Raw genomic sequence first — 27182 nt, forward strand, 5'->3', positions numbered from 1 at the left:
TTTGCTATTCTTCCTTAACAGCTGGGGTGAGGCAGTGCCTGCTAAATGATGATTGCAAACAAGGGCAAGTTAGAGAGCTGAGTCTCCCAGACGATTCCTTTAAGTCAACTTGGCCTCTTTTCAGCCTTGCAGTCAGGTCCTAGATGGAGTTCACAGTAAGGTTGTTTATGTGCTCTCAACCATATAGACTTTTGGACACATTTAGCACGGATGGGATCCACGACCAGCTGATGGGACTGCAGAGGCTGTTGTCCCACTGTGTTGGGATGTGGAGTCACTTTGGCTTCTCGCYCCAGACAAGTGTGTCTGGTCCAGCCTCTTCCTGCGGAGCAGCCCATGAGCCCTGGGCGAGGAGGGGGCCCTTGCCAGGGGGATTTGAGGGGATTTGCTAGGTTATGGTCAGATGACATTATTGCAGGCCTGGTAGAAATGCTGTTTGATCTAGTTAACAGAACTGGGGACCAACCAGGAGCAAAACTAAAAATAGCTCCAAGAGCTTGTGAACCCTTTTCATTTGCTCTGTGCTTAGTAAGTGTAGCCCCCAACACTGGGATACGGAAGGATCCAGCTCATCCCTCCTTTCCTCCATAGACCTTTGAGTGCTTTGCAGGAGTTAGTGCTTTAATCTGAGTTGTCTACCTGTACCCAAGCTGATACCCAGGGGAACAAGAGGCTTATCCAGAATCATTGGACAGAGAAATGCTGTTTTCAGTGTSTTTTACTGGTGTGCATGGAGTGGCGTTACAATTGCCAACATTTTTGTCTTTTCCACGAGTCAAATGAGGAGGAAAAAGCTATTTTTAACTATCCATAGCTAATGGAGAATTAACTAGAATTAGAAGTAGATATTTGTGAAAACCTGTAGCTGAAACAGATTTCTTAATTATGTTTATGTTATCCTTAGTTAAGACAAAAGTACGTTTCGGGCAGTTGAGGATTTGTTCAGTGGGGCAGAGAGGAAAATAAGTAATTTAGGCTTGTACAAAATGCAGGATAGATCAGTTAAAACTCGGTTTTGGTTGGTCTTGATTGGCCGTCTGAGATGCATGAAGGAGTCACAGAAATGGAAAGCAGGTCCAGGGCACGAACATGCTGGGTTCAACACCCTCACCCCTGCTTTGCAGAGCAGCACGAGCGACTGACCACGCTGCCCTTGGAGGTGTGACACAAAGTTGGCCCCAAGAAGGCTGCGATCCACGAAACGCCTGGCCAGGAGAGCGAGTTGGGCCGCGGCGGAAGGCCCCGCTCTAGCAACATGCCCACACGTAGCCTTGTTTTACTAAGGCTGAGCTCTGGCAAAGCAGCCGCTGTGTTTTTCTGAAGCTGCAAGGTGTGGCTGTGGTTTGTGCCCAACAAAACAGGCTCGACCCGTGCAGAGCCCGACTGCGTGGGCCCTCTGAGGCCGTGGGGATGGAGGCGGTTCCTGCTCGGCCTGCTGCGTCACGACTGTGCTCGCCTGGTCTGGTAGCAAGGGAGGGAAGTTTCTGGGTGTTTTGGTGGGAAATAACTTATGAAAAAAGACTTGAAGTCTGTTTTTTGGTGTTAATATGTTGGTATTTGAACTTGGAAATTAGGTCAGCACTTAGTAGCAAGGACCTCCTTGGTGTGTTTGGCCTAGAGTCATGCTCAACGGCTGCATCTCTTCAACTACTTCTTTCCTAATGGGAGAGACTAAGAGGGAAGGATACTTTTTTTTTTTTTTTTTTACCTCTGATTTTTTGGTCTGTGTTCTTTAAAGATTTAAGCATTTTTCTCTAATACTGTAACTTTCAGAATTATTTTGAAGYTTATAGGTATGGATGTGAAAGGTGCAACAAAACCTAGATAGGCAGCATTATGGTGGTAGGTTCTTGAAAGTGGATGTTAGAGGATCAGAAACATCTCCATCTCTCTCTCCCTAAAGGTGAAGAGAACGTACATTATCAATGCAGGTGTGTTTGTTTTAATACTTTATTTGCATTTGTTTATTCTCTTCAGATTTGTTTACTGGGTTTATTGCTGCTCTCATTCCACTGCTTTCAGCAAAGTTCCGTTTCCAGAGCGTTGCCTCCGCTACCTCTGCAGGGCACCCGCTGTTGATTTGCAGCTCCTTAACAGCCAATTTGAAGTATTTCTTCAGCTGTCAGATTGAATTTTTCTCCTGACTCCAAAGATGAGAAAGAACAGTGTGTTCCTCCAGTCTAGTGGTGTCCTTTAGCTTTACTTCCCTGCTTATTACTGGTGAGAGGTTTCTGTGAGACACTCTGCTTTGCTGGATCTGGCTGTCTTGGGTTACAGTGAGTCTTTGCTCTATCTCATTTTTGTTAGATTGCTTAAAAACATGCTGAATTTGGTTTAGCTGGATATAATTCCTGACGTTACACAGCCTGTGGTTTTGATTTGTTTGTGCTTGCTTTTAATTTGTGCCTAGCACCTGTCTCTGCCCTTTGGCGGGCCTGGTTTTTGATCCTTGTCTTGTAGGCTTTTTCAGTGGGTTTTTAGGCAATTTATGATATTATTAAGGTATTTTTTTGCTCATCTTCTCTGCATTCTGGTGGCAGCCCCACTCTCAGCATGAAACAGTCTGCAGCAGTGCCAGAGGTTCAGGAGGACCTGTGAGTTCAGTGCGTTTGTTCCTCATTCTGCAGTTGCCTTATTAATTTTTTAATTTAAGTTAGATACTTGTATTGTACGTTTCCCTTTCTGGTCCCAGAGCACTTTCATGGTGTCTTCTGTTAAGTAATAAGCTTCTGGTTTGAAACTGAAGTACTATTTTTAATCATTAAAATATAAAGGGTTTGCGACCCAGTTCCTTGAGGGAGCAAGTTGACTGCAATAGACCCGTTTTGCTCCCAACAGGAGGAAGCAGAATACGCTCTTGAAAAGCTTCTAAATTTAAACTTAATTTCTTTTCGTGTTCTGTCGGATCCCAGATTGGCTCCTCATCCCCATATCTCAGTGCAGGCAGGTGAAAGGTCTGGAGGGTGATGTAGGTATGAATTATTTGCCTAGATTCCCTAGAGTTTGGTAGCACTGGTTGGAAAATGCGATCTGGTCAGTGACATCAGTTTGCTTTGTTACTCCTTCAAGTTGGAAGTATTTTGGGGCATCTTTTATGGCTGTTGTTCTTATTTAAGGCGTTAGGATTTGCGCTCGACTGTGTTAAAGTTTCGACTCCCTCCTACCATATTAGTTCAATTACTGCCCAGAGTTATATCCAGGCAAATGAGGCTCGAATGAAAATAACCTCCTAGGAATAGCAAAGAGAAGGATTTTCACATGGGAAGGGGCAGGGATGAGGTTTGAAAACTATGCATTCTTAATTCCCCTGCTTGCAAAACGCCTTTCATGCTGCCCCTCGCAAAGACTCAGCGAGTGTTTGTGCCTCCTTCTGAGCTTAATTTTCTCCAGCTGCCCCAGCCGGTTCAAAACTGGTTCTGTGGCTCTCCTTGAAGCTCAGTCCGTATAGAGCAGCTCCTGGAACAGCAGCAAGGAAGCACTGAATAAAATAACGTCTCTTTGCAGACAGCGGGTTTCTATAAGTCCACAAACCCGCCTGGGGCTGGTTAGAAGAAAATAAATATAGTGTGACCACAAATCTGTGCCTATTTGGAGGTGAATGTGTGTGACGTTGGAGCTTTGAGAAAAGTAGGTGTTYGGTAGCTGTAGTCTGTCAGTGCAAAGAGCTGCTTGCTGGGCCTTGACTTTACACTTCCACCCTGCATACAATTGCATTGCGTTTAGGAAGTTATCTTTATTTGCSCAAATATAGCAGCGTTTGGAACCAAAAACTTCTAATTTTAGTATGATTCTCCAGTATAGGCTTTGTAAAGATTTGAGTTAAAAAATACGTATTTTCTCACTAATTGCCATAACTAGGAGGACGAATGTGCATTTATCTTYTTATTTTTAACTAGAATTAAATGATTTTATGCTGTATTAAATTTACGATTTATGATTAAATGGCTTAGCTTCCTCCCTTTCCTGAATTTACTTTGATGGACTGAACACGATAATAGTTAAAAATACTCTTAAATGAGCTTTGAGCTTGGCTAGTTGGCCTAGTATTTGTTAGAATATTTTTGGGGAGGCGAAACGTTGGGGTTTGAGGTAGGCAAGGGATAGCCTGTCCCGCTCGCAGCTTCCTGATCCCAGGCCCAGCCACCATTCCAGCCCCATGAGCCCCTCAGGTCTGCTCTCGTGGCACCCTTAGGTCTGGATTTCTTTGGGTTTTACTTGAGCATTTTTCTAAATCCTCTTCTCTGACAATGTGTCTGTTTTTACAAAGTGAGTTTTTTCTTTGCAGCTTGTTGTGTTGAGCGCGCTGGAGCGCAGAGCAGAGTGGTGGCAGCAAAGCCGATGAATAAACCAGGCTAGCACCATTACCTCTGTACTCATAAATATCATTATATTTTGTACCTGGATTAAATACTTCTTCACTGTGAGGGTGACAGAGCCCTGGAACAGGCTGCCCAGGGAGGTTGTGGAGATCTTCTCTGGAGATCTTCCAAACCCGCCTGGATGCCRCCCTGTGCCCCGTGCTCTGGGTGTCCCTGCTGGAGTAGGGGGTTGGACTAAATGATCTCTAGAGGTCCCTTCCAACCTCAACCATTCTGTGATTCCGTAAATACTTAGATGCTCAATATCTTGAAGTTGGTTACTCTGCTGTGGTAAGAGAGGATGGGTAGATCTTGGTATGAAGGTTGTTCCCATGAGCTAAAATTTGTGATTTACAGGTTGTTGCTTTTTGTCTTGTGCATGTTAAGAGTAGCAGAGCCTCRAAAGGTCCCAGGTTGTCTTGAGTAGAAATTGGAAATAATCCCTTGCTGCTATCCCTGAGTTGATCTTTGTCACCTCTGATACACATTGACAACATCAGTCTTCAGGACATCTCTGAGAGTATCTAAAAGCTCCTAGGTCTCTCATTCATGGAGTGTGTCATGCTGCTAATGAGGATGTTAGGGGAAAAGTGCTATAAAAGTGTGAAATCTGCTTCCAGTTACTCAGCTGTGTGTTTGACTGTAGAGAGAACAAGATATTGCAAAACTCTTGCAGCAAGAAGGAAGAACAGAAGGTGCCTGTTTCAACATCTCTAGTGGAGTGATACTACCAGCAGAGTAAATCCCTACTATGCTTCTAAGTATCTTAATTTTGCTCTGTCCTTTTGCTTTTTTCCTTTCTTCTAAGTAGAACAAGGGTAGCAGTACTGTATGTAGTAAACAAAATACAGTTGTGGTTAGAGAACCATAGTGCTTGGTCAGAAATAAATGTAAAATAGTGTGCAAAATGTTAAGAATTAAATATTTTAATAATTTCCAATAATATGTTCACAGTTATTTCTTTCAAGCAAGTTACTGAGTCTGATAGAGGAATATGAGTTAACCCTCATGTATATTTTCATTTATCAGAAGCATTTGACTGCATTTCCATAATGAAACTTCATTTTTAGAAAAAGATTGCCTGTGCCATTAAAAGGTATATAAAGGAGCCGATTAAATATGGGCTGGTGCCTTTTCCTTTTCAGAAAGATGAAGGCAGTGATGCTAGTTTGAGCGATAGCCACGTGTCTCCTCCTGCCAAACGTACCTCAAAACATGCTGATCCTGTGTGCAAAGACAAGTCCAAGTCACGCAGTTCTGGGCAGCGAGAGGAATGGAGCATCTCAACGGGACAGTCCAGGTAACTGGAGACAAAGAGAAATTAAATTTTATCTTTTTTTATTTTTTCTTAAATTTTTTTTTTTAAAAACCAACCTGCTCATTCTCGTTAGGCAGTGAGGTCCAGCTCATGCATAACGTGTATTTTTTGAAGCATATAATTTTTACACAACTTTAGTTCAGGACTGCAAGAACAGAGTCCGTCAATTCTTTCATCTGTGTACTTTTTTCCTATGCAAATTTATGTGCTAAAATGGAAAGTGATTTTACTTGAAGTGCTCCCTGAATTCTACATTTCTGGTACATCCAGGTTTAGTGACTTAATTGGTGGTTTTAAGTATTCAATCTATAAGAAGACTCAACGTTTTTGATTAGGTAAATAGTGTTTTCCACATTTTTAGGGAATGAATAATAGTCAAATCTTCATTTATGCTGTTGTTACTTCCCTTTCCTATTCGTTTTAAGGACCAAATTGCTTATCATTATAAGGACCAGGCAAATTATTTTTATTAAACACAAAATAAGTCATGCCATATTTTATATATTTCATATGAGAAGTTATGTTTAATTTTCTTACTCTGATTATTAGTAGTCTAAAAAGCATCCTTGTGTCGATATGATTCTTCACCTGATCATAAGTAGTAATGGGACAGTGTAGACATACCTACCTATGGCTGTGGCCCTTCAGTTGTTATTGATAGCTTTGTTAATACATATTTCATATTTACTGCAATGCTTTGTAGGTAAGCGTGACTGTAATTCATTGCTGGACTGTTGTCCTCATGGATGAACTATATTTAAAAACTATATAAAATTTAAAAGCAATAATTTGAATGTAGCATGACCATTTAGGAAAGTATGGACACTCATACACCTTAGTTTCTTTTAATTGTGGATTTGTACATTATAGAAATAATAAGAAAKGGAAAAAATATTTAGTCTGAATAAAAGTAGATGAGGATCCGAAGCTGCTGCTGTTAGGTGCTTAGAACCTAACAGATSAGATGTCTCTGCATCTGAGATTTCTTGTTATTTACTGCCAAAATCTAAAGCCAAATGATGACCTTGTCTCTTAAAGATTTACTCAGCAGTTTGTTGCTAAAATGTGGAAATATGGGTTTTGGTTGTGTTACCCAACTTTTGCAAATACTTCATGTTTTACAGGATTCCTGTTCTGTTTTTCCTRGAAAAATAATAGGAGAAGCTCCTATGTTTTATTCTTCTGTTAAACTGAGCTTTTTGCAATGCTGTTGCATTTATTTGTTTATTTAAAGTTTTCCCTATCTTTTCTTTTCCTCATCAAATTTTCTTTTTAACTTCCTCACATGTTCTCAAGTAGCTCCTCCTCGTCCTCACCAGCACCTCATTGCTGGTGTGCAACATATATTCACTTGGCTATGAAGTATTTTAGTATTTCTGAGGATGGAAAGAGATCTACAAATAAAGCTTTCTTGGAAGAACTGTTTCAAGACGCTGTTCTGGACCTTAAGGGAAGGTTAATAGTAGGACAGGGCCTGGGGTAAGCATTGGAGAGGTTAATACAGGAGATGTTTAGCTAATACAAGGGAGGATAATTCATTTAATTGCTATTTGACAGTTTTGTTCTTACTGCAGTGCTGGACAGGAAGCATGACAGACATACTGCAGGGAGTATGTTTCACACAAAAAATTGAAATCATAGTTGATTGTGCAACATTTTAAGAGTTTAACTTTTACAGTTATGCTTTTGTTAGCTATTTTTTGGCATAAGTGTGTTAACACTGTGTATTTAACATTGTTTTCTAGGTTAACTTCTCAGCCTGGTGCTACATTACCAAATGGACGTAGCTTGTGTAAGTGGAATCCTGTGAACCCCCTGTACTTYTGTGTTTAATAATTTCATGCCAGTGATTTTTCAGTTGTACATATTTTTCATAACTTTACTGATTTCTGCTCAAAATGTTCAGAGCAAAGTTACTCTTTTGGCTCAATTTTCTTCTGTCAGCCTCTTGGATGTTGTCTGTGTGTATGGAGAACATTCTCGGATAAAATTTCATTTTTCAATTCAGATCTCTTGGCCATGATTTCCATGTTTTCCTTGATTCCCAGATTTATTGTTATGGACCAATTCTGGCCTTCCTCTGCCAGCTGGTCGCTGTAAGATACTCTCTTCTCTTATTTAAAATTTGGCCTTTTCTGGCTCTTAGCATTATTCTGCTATTGCTTAGAGACCTGCCTTGTCTGCAGCTCCTGCTCCCTTGAAACAGTTTTCCTGTGTATTTCTACTTTGTAAACTTGTCATCTCATTTCATATCTCAGCTGAAACCCATGTCTTTCTTTCATGGCCCTTTCTCATAAATTCTGTCATCGGTAGTTCTGTGTGACCCTATGTAAATGTTATGCCTTAGGCACTACAATAAATAATGAAAACACCAAAAATCTGTAATGGAGCAATCAGGAGTGGGATCCCTTTTTATTTGGCACTTCACAGGGTAGCTAATCCAGATTTGCTTGCAAAATCAAATGTGTTATATGTGATCTATTAAATCTACTGAAACTGTGGGCCAACTGTCTTTTTTTAGTTGATTTTAGTCTTGATGTTAAAATTAAAGGGGTGTTTGAATGCCAAACTTTCATCATAAAATATGTTCTGTTGCATGAGGAAACAAGCTCAAATCTGAAAAGAAGAGCTTGTAAATCATCATTGATGGGAATTCTGATTTTTTTAACTAGTGCTCATACTGTACTCCATAATAAGTTTTAATTTGTCCTTGTTAAGTGTTCTGCTTATTAATTCTTGTTTGTGAAAATGTTCTTTCGTGCATTTTGAAGTAGTAATACCAATTTCTCTTAGCTCTCAAAAGCCATCCCCTTCGAGGGGATAAAAAGGGAGATGGGGACCATGCTTGCATAAATGGAGATATAGAAGTCAGAAAAAGTTGTCGGTCCAGGAAAAACAGATTTGAAACCTTGAATCAGAGCTTGTTGTTTGATCAACTAGTCAACAGGTATGTGGGGATACTTCAGTYGTATTCACAATCACTTTCATGTTTTTTTTTAAGTTAGATGGAACCAAAGACAGCATTTTCTAAGTTTTTGACTACAGGAGTATATTACATTGAGACAAAGTGTAGATTGTGGTTTGAATTCAAAGTGCTGCCCTGTTGCTGGAGCTGCCTCTGTCAGCTGTGCTCTCCATGCAAAGCAGCTTTACCTGACTTCCATGGAGGAATAAGCTGCTTTATGTCCCCCCMAGGTGGGAAGAAAGTGTGGATATTGGCAGGTGATGCAGAGTGGCTGTAAATCCACACCCTAGTTTGTCCCTCAGTAACCTATTTCTGTAGCAATGCCCTAAGTGTCATGTGAATTACCCCTCTATGGTGATCTAGGAACAGAAAAGAAAATGTTTGAAGACTTTATAGATCTTGCTGTATGATTTGAGTCATAAAATATCAGAACATTGCACTTTTTACTGTTTGTTAGTAATTTGCATAGGATGGGTGTCACTTTTGACATGTACTGTGCAGACAAAGTAGGTCGGAGAGGGAGGTTTGGTCTGAATACAGGAATGGGAGTCAGAAAGACTCCTTAAAATGCTATTTTTTGTGTGTGTGTGTGTGTGTGGCCTTCAGTAGTCAATGTTTCAGTTATCCCACCTGTAAAATCACTTCTGATACTCGCACTTGAGAGACTGCTTGGAGAGTCTGTTTGGAAAATGACTTAAAAATAAACRTTGTCAAGTATGATATTTCTTCCGAAATGCACACTCTTAAATCTATTTTTTCAATTTACTCRCTCAATATCAGTTTACAAATTTATATCGAGTTACATTTATTTTTCTAGTTGCAGTTGAATCTCCCTCTTCATCAACGCTAGMAAAAAGTCTACCATGAAGACTGTAATTTGAAAAGATTAGGGTACACATGGACTTGTATTGATCCATTATGTCCAGTTATTGGCGATTTTTAAGAATAGGTTAGAAAAACATCTGTCAGAAATCATTTAGTTACATAGTTTGTTCTTACCTGGCAGAGGCGGGGGGTCTTTTCCAGGTGTTTCCAGGTGTTCCAGGTGTTTGCGTTGATTATAAGCTAGAGCTTGATTTTTATTTATRGGAGATGCATCACATATCTCAAGTATTGGAAGTGTTCTAAATTCAGGGGACACTTACAGTGAAATCTTGACTGTATTGAACTCGCTTGCAGAACTTTCATTGACTTATTTCCGGCCAGGATTYCAAGTTTATACTTGAAGAGCTAATAAGAAGGCCGCGTCTTTCGCTTCCTTTCTACTACTATACAAATATAGTGAAATCCTGGGGAAAATCTACCATAATTACCACCACAACTAGGTGGTTATGGCAAGTAGCTCAATAATTGACTTGGGCTGGTTAATAATTTGTTGTTTTCTTCCTTAGCAATAATGTACCTTGGCCAAGATTCTTGTTTATACACCCCTGTTGTTTTGCCAGCTCTTTACAAATATATTGGATAAATTCTTTCCTGAAGAAATTTGAGTATAATGAAATAATAGATGAGAAATAGTGCAATAGTAAGCTCATAATGAATGGTGGAGTTTAGGTATAATTAGGTATAGGTATAATTAACTTTTTTTGTTAAACATTCTTTTACTTAGTGTTGTTCTGAAGCCAGAGTAAGAAATCGTAAAGCTTTATAGGATAGAGGCATTAGGTTGCTCTTGCAATATTAGTTATGTGGTTAAAAAAACTTCCTTATTTTGACATCCCAGCACCTTCCTAGAGCAGTATTATTTACAAATTTATAAACTATATTCTACACTYGGGAAAACTTCTTTTAATAGTTTTCACCCTAATTTAAACACAGAGGGGTTTTACTCTGTGTGCTTTAGTTCATATTTTGTAGGTTCATCTTTCAGTTTTCTTTATCATGGTTGGATTTGTAGTTAATTAATAGATTTAGAAAGTTACCCTAAAACTTTCAGATTAGAATTCAACCTGCAGCTCTTGGGATAACCTTAAAAAACCATAAAATTAGGTGCTTGAAATTACTGTATGCTATGTAAAGCCTTCTGCACATCTACTGTTTCATGGCTGAAATCTTTTTTGAACTGTTACGTGTGTTTTAGTACTGCTGAAGCTGTCCTACAGGAAATGGATAATATTAACATCAGGAGGAATAGACGCTCTGGCGAGGTAGAACGGCTACGGATGTGGACAGACACAGAATTTGTAAGTGCAGAGTGTCTCAGATATGTCATAAAAGTGCAACAGCAAGGCAGGGCTTGGGTTTGATGTGTCTCTATGCAGCTGTCTTTATTGAAACATTTCATACCCAGATAACATAAAATCCATAGGTTGTAGATGTATTTTATACAGATACTGCATCAGGTTTTCTTTATTGATGTATTGATTGCCTTATGCTTGTGRTATGTTGTGGTGGTCTGCAGACAGACCCAGAGACTACCATCTCTTTTATTCCCTAGTAGAGCTTGATATTAATATTTAGCTGTGTATCAGATAGACTAGACACTACCTGGGGGACTTACTAACTGTTAAGTGAGGCTGCTTTTGCAGTCCAGATGTGGAGGGCTCTGTTGGAAAGGCACTTGGGGGATAAAAATTGGATGTAGTGTTCCTTATTGAACTGTGGGTTAGCMCTGCGATACTGATTAAGGTGCAAATTAATTTTATTGCAGGAAAACATGGACATGTATTCTCGAGTGAAAAGGAGAAGGAAATCCCTGAGGAGAAATAGTTATGGTATTCAGAACCACCACGAAGTGTCCACTGAAGGGGAAGAGGAAGGTATGGATCGTACGGAGTTGAAAGGGCTTGTCCAAAATACTTGTGCAACAAAACTGTCCTGAAAATAGAGAGCAATATGCTGTGCTATGGAAAGTGATCAGGATTTGGAGTTACTCAATAGACAAATTAACAAGATTATTGAAAAATACGCATTCTAGGCACTCTCTTGAGCAAAGTTTTGTAGATGTCTCCAAAGAATATTCTTTAAATTAAACAATAGCAACCTATGTTTACCTGAAAGCAGCAGAACAAAGCCAGGTATCTAAATATTTATGTACTACATTCCCTTACTTATTCCCTTGCATGTATTCCCTGTAACAAACTTGTGTGGAAATGAGGATGTGCTGCATGTCATCCCCAGCTGTGATGACTCCAGCTGTTCCCAGCTGTGCATATGCATATGACTGTTCCCAGAAGGATGTGTGATAGTGAATTCTGCATCTTTCCTCTTTATTTGTCTGTTTACTGAATTTTGGAAAGCTTATAGGGACATGACTGTCTCTGAAATTTTATATTCCCTTTTAATCTGGATGAACCTCTGTGAACCAGATCAGTGGCTCCAAAAACTCTTGAAGAAAGAAGTGGTTTGATGGGTAACTTGCCTTGCGTGATCAATGACATGCTTAGTTTTGCTTAAGAAGTTGGATGTAAGTGTATTTTCAGAGACGAAACCAGTGCAGCTAAAAGTGCCTTTTGATTCTAAACTGAGACATTGCTATGTAGGGAGTATGGTCTGTCCTAGCTAGTAAGAATGTAGTCTTAATTCTGAGATCCAGGGACGGAAGAATTGACCATATGAATAAGGTGGATCGAGCCAATACCTTTATACAGTGTGTTTGCTTGAAAAAGGCTTTGTGTAAAAACTAGATTATGAATCTTAAAGCTGTACTTATTGTCGTGATGTGTCAAATATTTGACTTTTCTTTTTTTACCCAGGCAACTATAGGAAAAGAAAGAAAAAGACAATTCTTAATTTGAGAAACAATTGCTCAAGGAAAACAGTGGCATACGATGAAGATTAATCAAATGCTTCAATTTAATCAAKTTAAATTTCAACAATCAAACTAAATCAAATTAATTTGATTATATTTGTTTTATTATTCCTTTCTGTGGGAGACTGGAAGGAAGTGTGACAGTGTATTGTAGGCTTATCAAATTTCTAGTGACCTACCACTTGGTGGTAACTAATAGGAGGAATGTAACTCATGGTGGCCATTATTATTTTTTTCTGGTTTGTTTATGGTGACATTAGCTCTGAATTCAAGAAATAGTTGTATTTTGAGAAATTTTTCCYCCCCATAGAATCTCAGGAGGAAGATGGAGATATAGAAGTAGAAGAAGCCGAGGGAGAAGAAAATGATCGACCTTATAATCTAAGACAGAGAAAAACTGTGGAAAGATATCAGGCCCCTCCAATAGGTGAGGAACTGGATCTTTCTCATTCAATTCCATTCTGTGATTTCCCTAACTTTCCAGAAAACTATGGGAGATGGAAGGGAAGTTGGATGGCTGTTCTTCATCCTGGATATGCAGAGCTTAGTTCCTTCTTGCTGTTGTTTGTCATAAAATCAAGACCATGAGGAACAGATGTGAAGTGAGTTGTGGCGGTGTTGTGGCTCCTGCCATCTCATTCACTTTGTCATGTCCCGGGCTCATTGTTGGAGGTTAATGGGATTTAAGACAAGAAAGAGTTGGTAGAAGTCAAATTCACGTGGTGAGGTAGTTGTGCTTTAAAAAAAAAGGATAACTAGGTATAAAAAAGGAGGGTTCTTAAGCCTGCTTCTCTTGTTGAGTAGTAGGGCTAGTTCATAACTTGATCTAGAACTGCATAGCAACAGTCACCTTGTTTTGCCTAGGTAAAGAAATTATGATACTTTATATAACCTACATATGTAACGAGCATTTCTGTTTTGGAGTACCATGGTGTATGCAGTGTGCTACACTTTAAAAGAACTTGGGAATTAAGACTAGTAGAGGAATGCTGTGGTTTGCTTGTGAAGTTTCAAGGCATCCTATTACTACCGTCTCTCTAGTTGCTTCTGTGTGGCTCTTCATGCCCTGCAGATTAAAAATATTAGTGCCGTGGTCAAAATCTGTATGCTATTCTGTGCTGTACAAGCTGCAGCTGTAATTATTTTAGGAGGCTGAGGTGGAATTCCCTTGATTGTAACAGGGTGAGTTTGGAGAGAGTGAATTTCACAAGGGATTTGACTCTGCTTTCCTTCCTCTTGGAGTCTTTCCTTAATTTGAGGTTTTTTTAAAGAAACTAATGATAACAATTACTGGTAAGACAATGGCGTAGTGCATTTGCAGCTGCATTTGGACTATTTTTATTCCTTAGTAGTTGATGCTAGAAGCCTGTAACTTCTCTTCTTCAGTGCCAGCTCATCAAAAAAAGAGGGAGAATACACTGTTTGATATTCACAGATCTCCGGCCAGAAGAAGCCATATCAGGTAAATGTCAATCTTTTTGTAGGTAGGAGCAGTTTGCTTCCTCTCAGCACATTTCTGTTAGGTTATACCTTAAAACATTCTTGAATGAGTTGCATAGTTTATTCCCACRCATGTGTGGGAATACATCCTGATTCTAAGGTCAGAATCTGATCAGCATACAAAATGAAATTTCATAGCACTTGATGAAACTATTAGAAACTTTGCGATAAGCAATCTCCTCAGGAAAGACGCAACATGAGTGTGCTGCAGGTGCTGGAGAAGAGTTGTTTTGCACATTATAGATTTTTCTGTAAGGGCTTACATTAGGTGCCCACACTCAAAGCAGCACTTYATCAGTTTTAACTTTCAACTTTATTCTCCAAAAATAATTTGCAGTAATATTTTTTGTATTCTTCCAGTTCAAATTTTACTTGAGCAATTTTAACCATATTAATAAATAACTAACATGCTAAATATTTAATATAAAGTTTAACGGTAATTAACAATATTAATTCATAACCTTTATTTTTTTGACCTACTTTTCCATATCAAAGTAGGTCAGTCAAATTTTCTTGAAAACTATTGAAATAACTTCTGATCTTATATTAAATAAACACACGTTTCTAATAATAGACTTCCTGAAAATATAAACATTATTGCAATGAATGTTATTCTTTCTTTAGAAATACCTTCTTGCTTATACAATGCTGTGATCCTGTTGCCTACTGTAGACATGACTATGTAAAAGCATGCTRCAGTCTTTGCTGAAGCTCCTCTTGTCCAATTTGATGGAACAGTGAATATGGAATAAATATTATTAGAGTCTTGTATTCTATGAGCATCTTTTTAATATATTTAACTGTAAAAAAACTCTTCAAAACTTGACAACTTCAAAATTGTTTTATTGTGTGGGTTTCTTGCTGACATTTTGTTGCATAGCCTCTGAACTTTTACACTTGAATACTTGAATTCACTTGCTGAGGTAACGTAGGCTAGATCGTGGCTTACAAGGATCTACAGTTTCGGTGAACTTTACATTGAGATAGGATATTTCTGGAATAATATAAGAATATGGGAGCTTCCCCCACAGACTATTCTGATGCTCTTTAATAAAGCAAAGATGTGCCTGCATGGATTTCAACCTAAATGGTGCTATACTTGTCCTTTTAGTTTCCTTTTAATAGAAAGTCAAAATAGGCTGTTTAACTGTGAAAAGCACACTTGAGTTTTATGTTTATTTTGCTCCCCAAATAGGAGAAAGAAGCATGCCATCCACAGCAGTGATACAACCTCTTCAGATGAAGAACGTTTTGAAAGAAGAAAATCTAAAAGCATGGCCAGAGCAAGAAATAGGTATGAAAACATCTTCTGTCTTCAGGAGAGCTTTGCTGCTGTAGTTGTTCTTGCTTTTCAAAAATATTAATTGGAAATTAAGCAGAACTGTTMTATAATGGTCTAGTAATTCTACAGTGATTTGATTCTGCCAGTGATGGCCTGCAACCACAATGCAGGAGACTCTSTAGTTACATATTAACAAGAATTTTTGAAGTCTTTTGAGTAGATAATTAACAGTAGAGGTAAAAAAGATCAAAAAACCCTCTAGATTAATCCAATACAGAAACTGAATGAAAAAAAGTGTTTTCATCTCTTCCTTTTTCCATCTCTGTCTGCCACACTGTTCTGTTCTCCATGGCCAAGTATGCCAAAGCCATGTGCAGCTACCACAGGAGTAGTGCAAGTCCAGCCTGTGTTTTCCTGGTATCTTGCTTCTTTCCTTTCTCTGTTTCATTTGATATAGTACCTGTATAAAGGCTTATGGCTTCTTTATATGCTCTAAGAAGCTGAAACAGGTACATGTAATTTAAAAATACTTCTTGTAGTTCAGTGCCCATCTTACAGATGGGCTCTAATGAACTTTATTTTTAAAAAATCCATTTTACTTGTATTGATGTATTTTATTAATCCTTTAATCCCTGCTGAATTTATGCAGTTCTATGTTGCCACTAGAAAAGCTCTTTTTATTTTGGTCTATATTTTTTTTTCTTTTGTGCTTGTTCAAAATCATATAACCTGTGTAGCTCACCAGACTGAAATCTTTGTCTGCAGGCATAGCATAATCTCTTAATTTTAGGAGCTTCCAGGTATAGATGCATATTATCAAAAGAAAAAGGTTGGTCATGATTACCTTGTCAGTTCAATAAGGTCGACTTTGTAGCAATTCTGCATTCATTATGAACTGTAGGCAAATATGAATTCTTTGTTTTTCATTCTTTTAACTCAGACTGAATTTTATTCTTCCATTTTCTTTATTGTTTGATGGATTTGAAATCGAATGATTAAATGAAAGCAATAGCATGAAAATGAGCTGACACGGTAAACACTTTAATGGAGGAATGCATTTAAGAAGCTGTCTTAGCTCTCAACTTGCCAGCAGTTGTTAATTTCTTTTTTCAAAATTAAAACAATTGAAATATAACAACATGCTTATTTTTCTTTTTACAGATGCTTGCCTTTAAATTTTAGAGCAGAAGACTTAGCTAGTGGAATCCTGCGAGAACGTGTTAAAGTTGGCGCAAGTTTGGCAGATGTTGATCCTATGATTGTTGACAAATCGGTAGGTCCTGCTAAGACTTATTTTTTTCTTATCTCCATTTATGGATAAACAGACTTTATCACAGACCTTCATTAAAATTGAAATAAATCTATAAGAAAGTTATGAATCCCTTCGGTTTGTTCCAAGCTGCTGTCTGTTCATTGCTCTGGGCCACAGAGCACTTGCTTGTGGCCTGTGGTATTCATCAGGTTGCATACATATATATCAGCCCGAATGTCAAAATCCCAGCTATATTTCTTCAGTTTGTGCTCCATTAAATCCTATAGTAGAAGAAGCTATGATATTCTGAGCAGTGGAAAAATCAAGGAAATTATAGTTTAAAATATAGCCTAGGACAGCCAGCTTAGTTCAGTAAACAGCCTATTTGGAGGCAAGGGTGCCTATTATTTTAGGCTCTGTGATGTGAAGATGCTGCTAAATTACTTGTAGAGCTGAGCTGCTATCCACAAGTATTTCAGCTGTATTTGTTATACTGGGCCTGAGCTTAAAAATCAGACTTGGCCTGGATTCCTATAGGAATTAGCTGACACTGTTGATACGCAACTTGATAGACCTTTTATAAGTAACTGAGAGTTGACTTTTCAACATTTTTTACGTTTTCCAGACTTAATGAACACATCTTAATACTTTTGGTGAATACAATATTATTTGTTATTTGTTTTCAAATATGTTTTTCTTAGGTGCGTTTTGATAGTATAGGGGGATTGAGCCATCATATACTTGCACTTAAGGAAATGGTAGTGTTTCCTCTTCTCTACCCAGAAATATTTGAAAAATTCAAAATTCAGCCACCAAGGTAGGTGAATTTCCTTGTTGCTGTGTTTTTATTCCTTGAAGTGTTTGTAGTTTAAGTAGACTTACATGTGTGCTATCCAACTTACCTATCAGAATTTAATAAACAAGATCAAGTTTATTTTTATGGTGGTAAGAAGATTAAATTTCCTTGAGTTAGAAGAATTACCAGTTTTTAATTAAGGGCAGACTTAGTACTTTGCCAGTGTTCCCTTTTATTGTATAAAGTATTTCACTAAATAAAATTAAATGCTGTTATTTCTTCCATAGAAGTAATCTCAGTGACTTTTATATTCTGGTTTTAGTGCTTATTAATTAGACTCTTTGGGATGTGGTTTAAATGGGTACACGTAATTTAAGTAAATGACAAAATTCTACACAAATTTTCAATTTAAGGAAATTGATCTCTCCAACAAGTAAGAAAGAACCAACTTGGGTATTATATAATATTTAATATTTGAAGTCTTTAAYGAAAGGCATATTATTTTTTATTTTTAATGTACTCAAAGAAAAAATTTAGTGATTTGAACATACAGATTTTTATGAAGTTTAATACAGTAGTTAATACTAGTAGAACTTAAGTCTTTCTTCTCCAGGCTCCCTGTCTTCGTTATAAAATTTGACTTGGAGTTTTTCAGGAGACATAAAATAAGTTTGTGACTGTGTTGATCCATTTATCTTCAGGGGCTGTTTATTCTATGGTCCTCCTGGAACAGGTAAAACCTTGGTAGCTAGAGCTCTAGCTAATGAATGCAGTCAAGGAGACAAAAAAGTGGCTTTCTTCATGCGGAAAGGAGCGGACTGCCTCAGTAAGTGGGTTGGTGAATCTGAACGTCAACTGCGACTCCTTTTTGATCAGGTTAGAAGAAAAGATGCACTCTTCGTTAATCTACCTGTACATTATTTTGTTGTTGCTGCAGTCTGTTCTAGCGAGGCAAAACTCCTAAAATTTTACATGTGTTCGTAGAAGGGAGACAGTATTTGTCCAAAAGTTATGTTTAAGTGATGGCAGTAGAGGAGTGCTGACTATTTTGTTTGTTTGTTTTGAAAATCAACAGGAGAAAAATCTCAAGACTTGGCCAGTGATTAAATGATCAATCAGAATTGTTTAATTAGGAAGTGTGGGGGGGGAACAAAACATCTGTTTGAATTTGTTTGGCGTGATCAAGATAAATGCTGCATAGAGGAGAATGCAGGTGTGCCTCTGCTGTGTATGTAGTTTAGAATCCCTATTTGGGTTTGGAAATGATGGAGAGAAGACAGTTGTATGAAGCAGTGAAAAATAGTTGCTCAAACAAGTTTTCAGACCTGAATGTCTAAAACTGGTTATGAGTAGGTACCCAGATGTTCTTAACAGCAGATACTCTTTTCTGCACCTCAGTTTAAGATGTCTTCAATCTGTRTATGTTTTGCTGTCTTAAATCTCTCAAATGCACTGTAAAAGTGATACACTGGTGCCATCTTGCTTATTCAGGGGAGAATGCAGTCTCTTCAGCTTTGAAATAAAACCATAGCTGAAAGTTCAGTTTTATTTTCAGACCTTTCAACAAAAGTGTTTGAATGTTACTGTTTAGCCTATGAAAGTTTTATAATAAAATGTTTTCAGTGTTGATGGAGAAATTGCAAATTAACGATTGATTTTTTTTTTTTTTTCTCTGCATGCCAGGCATACTTGATGAGACCTTCTATAATATTTTTTGATGAAATAGATGGGTTGGCCCCAGTTCGTTCTAGTAGACAAGATCAAATTCACAGGTAATTCTCCTAATTCTGTGCCATTAAAGATAAATGTTGTTATGAGAAACTCCAGGTGGCATCTTTCAGTGAAATACCCAGAATCACAGAATGGTTGAGGTTGGAGGGGACCTCTGGAGATCATCTAGTCCAACCCCCGCCTGCTCCAGCAGGGAAACCTAGAACACGGGGCACAGGGTGGCATCCAGGYRGGWTTKGRARRWYYYCMRRRRARGRRRMYYCMMMASCYYCCYKGGSMRSCYKYTYYMRGSSYYYKKYMMCCYYMMTRGRAAGAAGTTCTTCCTCACATGGAGATGAAATTATAAGAAAAACCTTTAGAATCTTTCCTGGGTGGAATGGGATATGCCCGGAATCAAGCTGTAATGGAGATTCCCCTACAGCACAAGCTTAGAAAGACACCTTGACCTACAGATTTCCATAGCCTGCCCTTTCATTGCTGCATTTGTACTGTACTATTGCTGCTAGCCCAATAGAATAAGCAGCTGCAGAAGAGTTTTTCAAAGTGATAAATCATAATATCCTGAGAAGGATATTTTACATATGTTTACATTTCTGATTCTGGTTGTGATGATATGGGTATTTATCTTGAATCAAATATAATTTTGACTTGTGTCTTACAACAGTTTACGATTAGATTAAATATTTTCCTGGTGACTTCAGTCTCAAGTTTGCTACCCATCTTATGGCAACACACTGGTACAGGCTTTGCTTTTATAGACAGTAGTTGCATGCACATTTCATCCTGCTCAGCTGAGGAGTGGAAGGGGGTATCTGGGGAGAGCAGGCAGGGCTGTAGAAAGGATGTGGCTTTGTCCTGACATGACTTTCTCCTGTTGATGCTGCTACTGTTGCTGTAAACAGCACGATGTGGTCACTGGCTAATGGAAGCAGATGTTTCAGAGCCACAATAAATGTCTTTTTGAGCTCTTGTTCCCGAAAACATTTAAACATTTAATGGAGAAAGTTTTAATGTGAGGTAGAGCTTCAGGTGTGTCAATCCTTTGTGTAATATAGATGATAGCAAAAGGTTCACTCTTGTTAGACTTGAAACAATTACATKTTTTGTCAGCATTTTATTAAATTATAAATGTTGCACTTGTGGTGTTCAGGATAAATTATTTTTGAAAACTTCCTTTTAGTTCTATAGTGTCTACTCTCCTTGCGCTCATGGACGGACTGGATAATAGAGGTGAAATAGTTGTAATTGGTGCTACAAACAGGCTGGATTCTATAGATCCTGCACTCAGGAGACCTGGTCGTTTTGACAGGGAGTTTCTTTTCAACCTGCCTGATCAAAAGGTAAAACTTACAAAGGAGATTTATTAATAGACGTTTCTAGTGTCTTAACATTTGAATGCTTCACAGCTCAAGTCATGAAAGAACAATTTATATACTTCCATGTAAGGAGGTTTCATTGTGTGAAGACATTTTTAGTAAAAACATCCTGCTAATATATGTAAAACTGACAAAGTTTTCGGCTTCAGAACACTGCAAAAACTGAAAACAGGGATAAAAAAATTGTTTGCATTAAATAGTTTATGTAAAAACTTTGTAGGGACTCGTATAATGAGCCCAAAATGTTGCAGTTTGGGAACTTATGTTAGTAGAGATGTCTGTATTGCCATGTAGAAAGTATAGAAAATTTACATGAAAACTAAAAGTTGTTTTATTGGCAATAAGAATCTTGCAATTCCATATATTTTTTTMATGAATTTATATGTGAAACTAAATGTAATATGTAAGTTGATACTTTCTTTTCCCCATAGATTTCTTTTTAATGAAATACTTTTGGAATTTGTGTACATACTGAAGTAGTCGGTAAATAATTGGTGAGGCATGTGGCAGTTGAAGCTGTTAATCCCACATGCAGCAATTAAATTCAATTATAAAACCATCATAATTTCTAGAACATAAATTGTCATCAGTTCATAAGTAATAATGTTTATTTACAGCAATTAAAAATATAACAGGAATACTGAAAACTTACTGAAAAGTTATACATGAAATTTTAAACAATTAAAAAAAAAACTTTGCTTTTGTGAGAGCTTGAGGACTGAGTTCTTTAGATACTTCAGCAAAATGTCAGCAAATGTATAAAATACCTACATGTTCATATGAGTGTCTAAAATAAGCTGAAATTATTTCAAGATAAATTATCATTTTTTTTAATCAGGCACGAAAGCACATATTACAAATTCATACCAGGGATTGGAGCCCCAAACTGTCAGATTCTTTCTTAGGAGAACTGGCTGAAAAATGTGTCGGTGAGTATTACGATAAGATGCTTTTTCTTTGGTTTGTTGAAAGCTTTGCAAGTGTATTATATGTTTTCAGAATATATATTTTTACCTTTTTAAGACTTACGTATTTTAAGCAACTTTCTTTTTGTAACAACAAAATATCCTCTGTCCTACTAAGAGAAAAAATCAGTAGTTGTTTGAAGGCAAAATGCAGTCATCTTTCCTTTCTGTAAAACCCACCCTCTGTTTAGAAGATACCTACCCACAAAGAGAAGCAAAATGAAGTGTGAATTAGAATCTTCTGGTAGGTTTTTCATTAAATTAGGGCACTGCAGATGAGATAGGGCAAGGTGTTTCTTCATCTTCGTGTGGAGGAAAAACAGTGCTTTTTTTTCATCTCTTTTTACTGAAACTGCCGTGTTGTCTTCTGACAGAAGTCTCCTGAACTAACCAAGCTTTCCTAAAGGCATTTTTTCCCCACATTGCTTGCACGTGACAAGTACAGMGTGTAGATATAGACAGGGGGGAAAACAGATACCACCACACCTCGGGTATCTTAAAATAACCCTTTGAAGCACTCAAAGACCTGCTGTACTGAGTGGAGGATGGTTGTTCAAGGTAAAGCTGCTACAGAAGTGCTAATCAGAAATAAGCCTAAATGTTTTTGGAGTGAATTTAACAGAGGAAATGACCCTTAAAACCCTTAAGCACACATCATAATCTCCTCTCAGCAATTTGCCATACGAAGATACATTCTCTGTCAGCCATCTGCTTGGGCAAGCACTGAAGTTCTCGGGGAAAAAAAGGACAATCAGAAATATCTGTACTTTGGAATCCATCAGCAGAGAAAKGGGAACTTTGAATTGAACATCAGTCCATTCAGTCGGCTGTAGTACATCCGAATTATCCTATTCATCCACAGGGACATCTATCAYGGAAGCAGCATCGCTCTGCTTTTGATGCACAAAGACCTCAACGTCTTCTGGTGAGGAGAAACCATAACTATCCAGCAAACTCCAATCTGAGCTTTGCTGGCCRTAGGACAGCATGTGCCAAACCAATTTCTTGTCAGTTTTGCTTGATTTGTGTAAGGACCTGATGCTGCTTAGTGGGAGAAAGGGAAGTAGTTGGGATTTAAAAACAAACAAACAACAAAAAAMCCACACATATTTGTTTGAAAGTTTACTAGATTTTTGCCTTGAGAACATATTTACATATTTTAAAATTTCAGACCATAGGGAAAGCCATTTGTAGATTTTATTGGAAGACAGTCCATGTGATGAATAAAGCCCTTTAGTACTGTGGAAAAATCAGCTAATAAAGAAAGGCCCTTTTCTGTTTTTCTTGGCCTTTCTGTTGTGCAGCTACTATGCACTTGACTTTCTCCATTGTGGATCTTGGAATTTAAATGTTTCAGTCCATCCAAGATTAAAACCTTTRGGCTATGACAAGGATTCTTCAAAAYTCTTGAAGGAAGGCTAGCCTATCTTCATCTTGATTGCCTCAATGTTTCTGTAAGTGATATCTGCACCACCTAATTGTTTATTCAGGCTTTCCACAGATTTTGTGTCTGTGCAAACAAGACCCGATGGCCCATTTGTCACTTGAATACCATAGCTGCCAGCCTGCTGTTTTACTCATGTGCTGGTTTTCATTAATTAAAGAAGTAGAGGCTGCCCAGACTTGCAGGCTTTTGGTACAGCGTGGTTTATACGTCTCCAGTTCTGCAAAGTTGGCAACGTTTACAAGGAAATGGATCCTGATGAAGAAAAAAACTGCAACGCCTACCAAAATAAATGAGGAAGCAGGTGTATGTTCAGTGGGCCCAGTTAAAAGGACTTGTACGGAAAAAGCTGCAGGACTTGCAAAAAACAGCTTGCTTCCTGAGGGTGGATTTTTCCTCAGGTGCTAGAGTTTGCAAACTTTGTAGGAAACTTCTGTACATAGGTAGGTATGTGAGAATTAAAGAACCTGTTTCACTGAATAGCCCTATGACTGCAATGACTGTGAAAGCAGCCTGAGGAAAACATGAAATTCCTCAAAGACCCCATTGACATTGGTTTTACTAGTCATGCACGTGCACACACATGAGTGTGTGCTGGAGAAGGGGCCCCATCTATCCTTGCTTATTTATGAATATTAACTATCTCTAGGTGGAGAGACTGCTGATATTAATTCAGTCTTGTAGGAAATGAGACATATTAGTAACAGAAAAGTGTGAACTCCTCCATCTGTCTTCTTGCAGGTGAATCTTTTCACAGTGTAATGAGGGTTATTTAAATAACATTAAGTGGAGCTGTAAAGCAGGACAAGGTGCTCAAGAAGCTTGTTAAAAATACTCTATTCAGTGCCTGTTGTTAGGGGAACATTTTGTGACAAAGTGATTCATGGTTAGGTGTTTCTTTCCTGTCCCAGTAATAATGATGGAAGGKAAAATTTTGCCATTAGTGTTCATGCTTCTTCCTCATGGAAGCTGGGTTTCATTTCTGCTGTTACACTGTGTTGTTAGCTCGTTTGCTTCCCATACTGTCCATTTGGAACTGTGCTGCAGAAACTAGAAGTGGTCAAGACTACTAGACTTGATGGTTGACCTACCTCAGTAGTAGGTTTTAGGATGGATATTGGGCAGAAGCGAGTTCRGAGACTAACTTCTCCACAGTCAAAATAGAAGAATATGGCTCAATTTCAATGATCAAAGTSGTTTCTTTAGTGTTGTATAATAACTAATTGCAAATTGTACTTCACAAATACTTGGCACTGTGGTAGTAGGCAGAGCATTATGTGCTGCTTGGAAGGAATATCTAGTCCTGCCTAAGGTAGGATGTGCCAGTACCTTTTGTCTACCAAACTGAATATCCGAATTGAATATCCTTTCTGAGCTTCTTCGAGAAGAGAAGCAAATGCAACTTAGCTTTATATGATAATCTTCATCTGGGCAAGAGTAGTTTCCTAAGTTGTTGGCATTATACATTTTATTTTGCTTTGACAACGTTTTACTYATGTTTCTTTTCCTTTTAATTAGTGTACATTTATACTTGGAAACAAAAGTCTCTAATATTTCATAAGATCCAAGATTCTTGTAGTTTTCTTGTCACTGCAGTGAATGTACAGTAGGCACAAGAGTCCCTCTGAAAAAAGACACCAATTATTACTCTTCAAATGTAATTGCTCCTGAGAAATGGGAAGGAAAACTGGAGACTAATTGTGTATCTGATCACCTGAGAATTTAACTTCAAAAATAGGCTACAGGCTATTATTTCCTAATTTTGCAATTCCATGGAGATGTACAAGCTGTGATTAAAAAGACTGTTAGAAGGTGGTATTACAGCATTTATTAATAGGAAAAAAAAATGAAAAGGACATGGCTCCTGAGCTGCTGGATCTTTTGTGACAAAAATGCTAAACTAGATTTTATGGTGACAGGCTTTGAGGCCGCTATATAACTCCAGCAGACCTTTGATCTAACAACTTTTGATTTAGTCTGCAAACTGATTTGTTTAATTCATTATACTTGTTATGTGAAAAGTGGATCAATTTAAATGGGGAAGTAATGTCTGATTGGGGAGAAGAGGAAAGGGAGGGGGGAAAAAAAGTAGAACTTAGAATATAACCTGATTTTTGTTTTTACTGCTGTGCCTGTAGACATCGTCTGTAGTGGGTAGTGTGCTTGCACACAGTTGATGGAGCGTGCATGGTTTTGATATCAGGATATGGGGTTAATTTAAAAGAAATACATATAAATATAAAAGCGAAGAGCCAAAAATGATTAGTTACCTAGTGACTAATAAAGACGGACATACATGCAAGAGTCTTGAAACAGGTTTGTGTATGTATTTCATGTGACGGTGGCGTGTGAATGTGGACTTCTCCATTCTTTTTAAATAACAATCACAGTGTGTACGTGTCAGGTATTCACAATTATAGCTACTAACCTTTTTATAAAAATGTAAGGCTTAGTTTAGAAGTTGTCTAGTATTATCATATTCGAGCTGTGTTTTCTSAATGACATTCAGGTGTGTATGAAAAGCTTGAGTGAAATGTTGAATCTTGAGTCCAGGTTAAAAATCATTTTCATAGCTGAGAAGTTGATATCTCTTATCCTCAAAACTGTTATTTTTTTTTCCTGCCTTTTCACTTAGGAAGCGATTAAATAAGGGAGATTGGTCCATTCATGTATGCAGTCATCTCTGTTTCTTGTTTCCATATGTTTCTTGTAAAAATGTGTGTGCGCCAGCAGCACTGCAAGAACATCAAGGACAGAAAGAAACAAGTCAGGCTTCAGTTATGGGGCTAAGGGCAAAAGACAAATGGTAACAGTAGAGGAAAGTGCAAAAGTATAAGACCAAAAGAAAACTAAAAAGTCTAATTGAAAAAAAAATCAAGAATATCAATAACATTTTAACTAATAATCAGTGAAGAGCTTCTGCAAACACTTCTTTGCAAAGCTGTATCTTTAAAATTCTCTAGAAGAGGTTTCCCAGTGGGAATCATYCATTTTCAAGATGGAGCAGTAGTACAGTGATGTATTAATGTCTCTTGCTGAGAGATATTAAAAAAAAAAAAAAAAAGTACCACTGTTTGAAATCTAATATGTAGCTATGTGGAAAAAACCYGAACCTTTATTGCTGCAAAAGAGACAGGAAATTAAGTCTCCAATATTGTTGTAATTATCAGATATGTGGTTGTAAATAGCGATGATTAAGCAAATATCAGGCAACCATTTGTAAATATTTAGAAGCTAGACCAAATGAAAAATTTGATGCTTTTTGTAGTCTTGCTAATGTTTTGGGTATACTAATAAAATTKGGAAACTGTAAAAAGTCTGGAAGGTTTTCTTGATGGTAAAGTTTAAGATTTTTTCCTAAAAGTCCTTATTTTTCCTTAACAGGACTTTTCCTCTTGACTGGTTTCTTCTCATTAACCAATTTTTCTTTATGTTGTTCGTTTTATCAGTTTGTAAAAATGTCAAGTCAATGAGGCTCATCCAGTGTAACAAAATTACTTGGCTTTTTAAAAGAATCGATTTGTGAGGAGATGTTAAAATAGAGGAGAGAGGCTAGTGTTTAACAAAAAGCTCCAATGTTTTAGAGGCTATTAAGGAAAAAGGCTGAGAGGAGACAAATTGTAAACTCTGTGTGTGAGGAAAATAGATAATGTATTTTACAGTGAAAAATTAGGTCATTCTGACTTCTGTGATGAATTCAATTCTTGCCTTATTTTAACATAACTATAGAAAACTTCTTGATACGGAGCATTGTCACTGCGTTACGATTTGCACGACCTTTTCACAGATGCTGTGTGGACGCTGACAGGAAAGTATTGCTGGTTGTGCTTAGCTTTAGGCATGCTTGAAACACATGGATCACTCCAGTGCCATTTCCTGATTTTTTTTTTTTTTTTTTTTTTTTTTCTTTCTCTCTTTTGGGCTCTAGGGTACTGTGGAGCTGACATAAAAGCACTTTGCACTGAGGCTGCCTTGACTGCCCTGAGGCGACGCTATCCCCAGATTTACGTGAGCAGTCAGAAACTCCAGCTGGACGTTTCGTCGGTAGTTCTCAGCGCGCAGGATTTTTATCATGCAATGCAGAACATTGTGCCTGCTTCCCAACGTGCCGTGACATCTTCAGGACACGCGTTATCTCCTGTGATCAGACCGTTGTTGGAACGTACCTTCGCYGACCTTCTCGAGGTCCTGCACAAGGTGTTTCCCCATGCTGAATTGAGCCAGAGTGACAAAAATGAAGGTACGTGGCTTTGGGATGTTTGTTTYGTAAACTCTGTTTAAAACAGAGGAAAAATGCCTTCTAGCTTTCTTCTCTTGTTGTTCTACCTCGTGTATTTGTTGGAGTGTTATGTGAGAACATAAATGCAGCTTTCTTGGATGTTGCTTGTTTTTTTCTACTATCTTACGTAGACCAATATCCCATGGGATCTTGGTCTGCCTTTTG

At 37.8% G+C, this 27182-nt stretch overlaps 1 protein-coding gene across 1 annotated transcript in view; it reads left to right on the top strand.

Moving 5' to 3' along the window:
- The first annotated feature begins 5509 nt into the window (after positions 1-5509).
- The window catches only part of ATAD2B (ATPase family, AAA domain containing 2B), a 54737-nt gene continuing 33064 nt past the window's right edge, over positions 5510-27182 (top strand). Inside the window, exons 1-15 of the mRNA XM_026044906.1 lie at positions 5510-5658; positions 7422-7468; positions 8470-8623; positions 10722-10824; positions 11292-11400; positions 12703-12819; positions 13779-13854; positions 15088-15186; positions 16336-16447; positions 17128-17243; positions 17924-18098; positions 18906-18994; positions 20134-20293; positions 21168-21258; positions 26667-26978. Coding sequence (XP_025900691.1) covers positions 10747-10824; positions 11292-11400; positions 12703-12819; positions 13779-13854; positions 15088-15186; positions 16336-16447; positions 17128-17243; positions 17924-18098; positions 18906-18994; positions 20134-20293; positions 21168-21258; positions 26667-26978 — 1534 coding nt within the window. The 5' untranslated portion in view covers positions 5510-5658; positions 7422-7468; positions 8470-8623; positions 10722-10746. The remainder of the gene's footprint in view (positions 5659-7421; positions 7469-8469; positions 8624-10721; positions 10825-11291; positions 11401-12702; positions 12820-13778; positions 13855-15087; positions 15187-16335; positions 16448-17127; positions 17244-17923; positions 18099-18905; positions 18995-20133; positions 20294-21167; positions 21259-26666; positions 26979-27182) is intronic.

Source organism: Nothoprocta perdicaria, unplaced genomic scaffold, assembly GCF_003342845.1.
Source record: "Nothoprocta perdicaria isolate Ctin4 unplaced genomic scaffold, notPer1 scaffold_39, whole genome shotgun sequence".
NCBI classification, from domain to species: domain Eukaryota; kingdom Metazoa; phylum Chordata; class Aves; order Tinamiformes; family Tinamidae; genus Nothoprocta; species Nothoprocta perdicaria.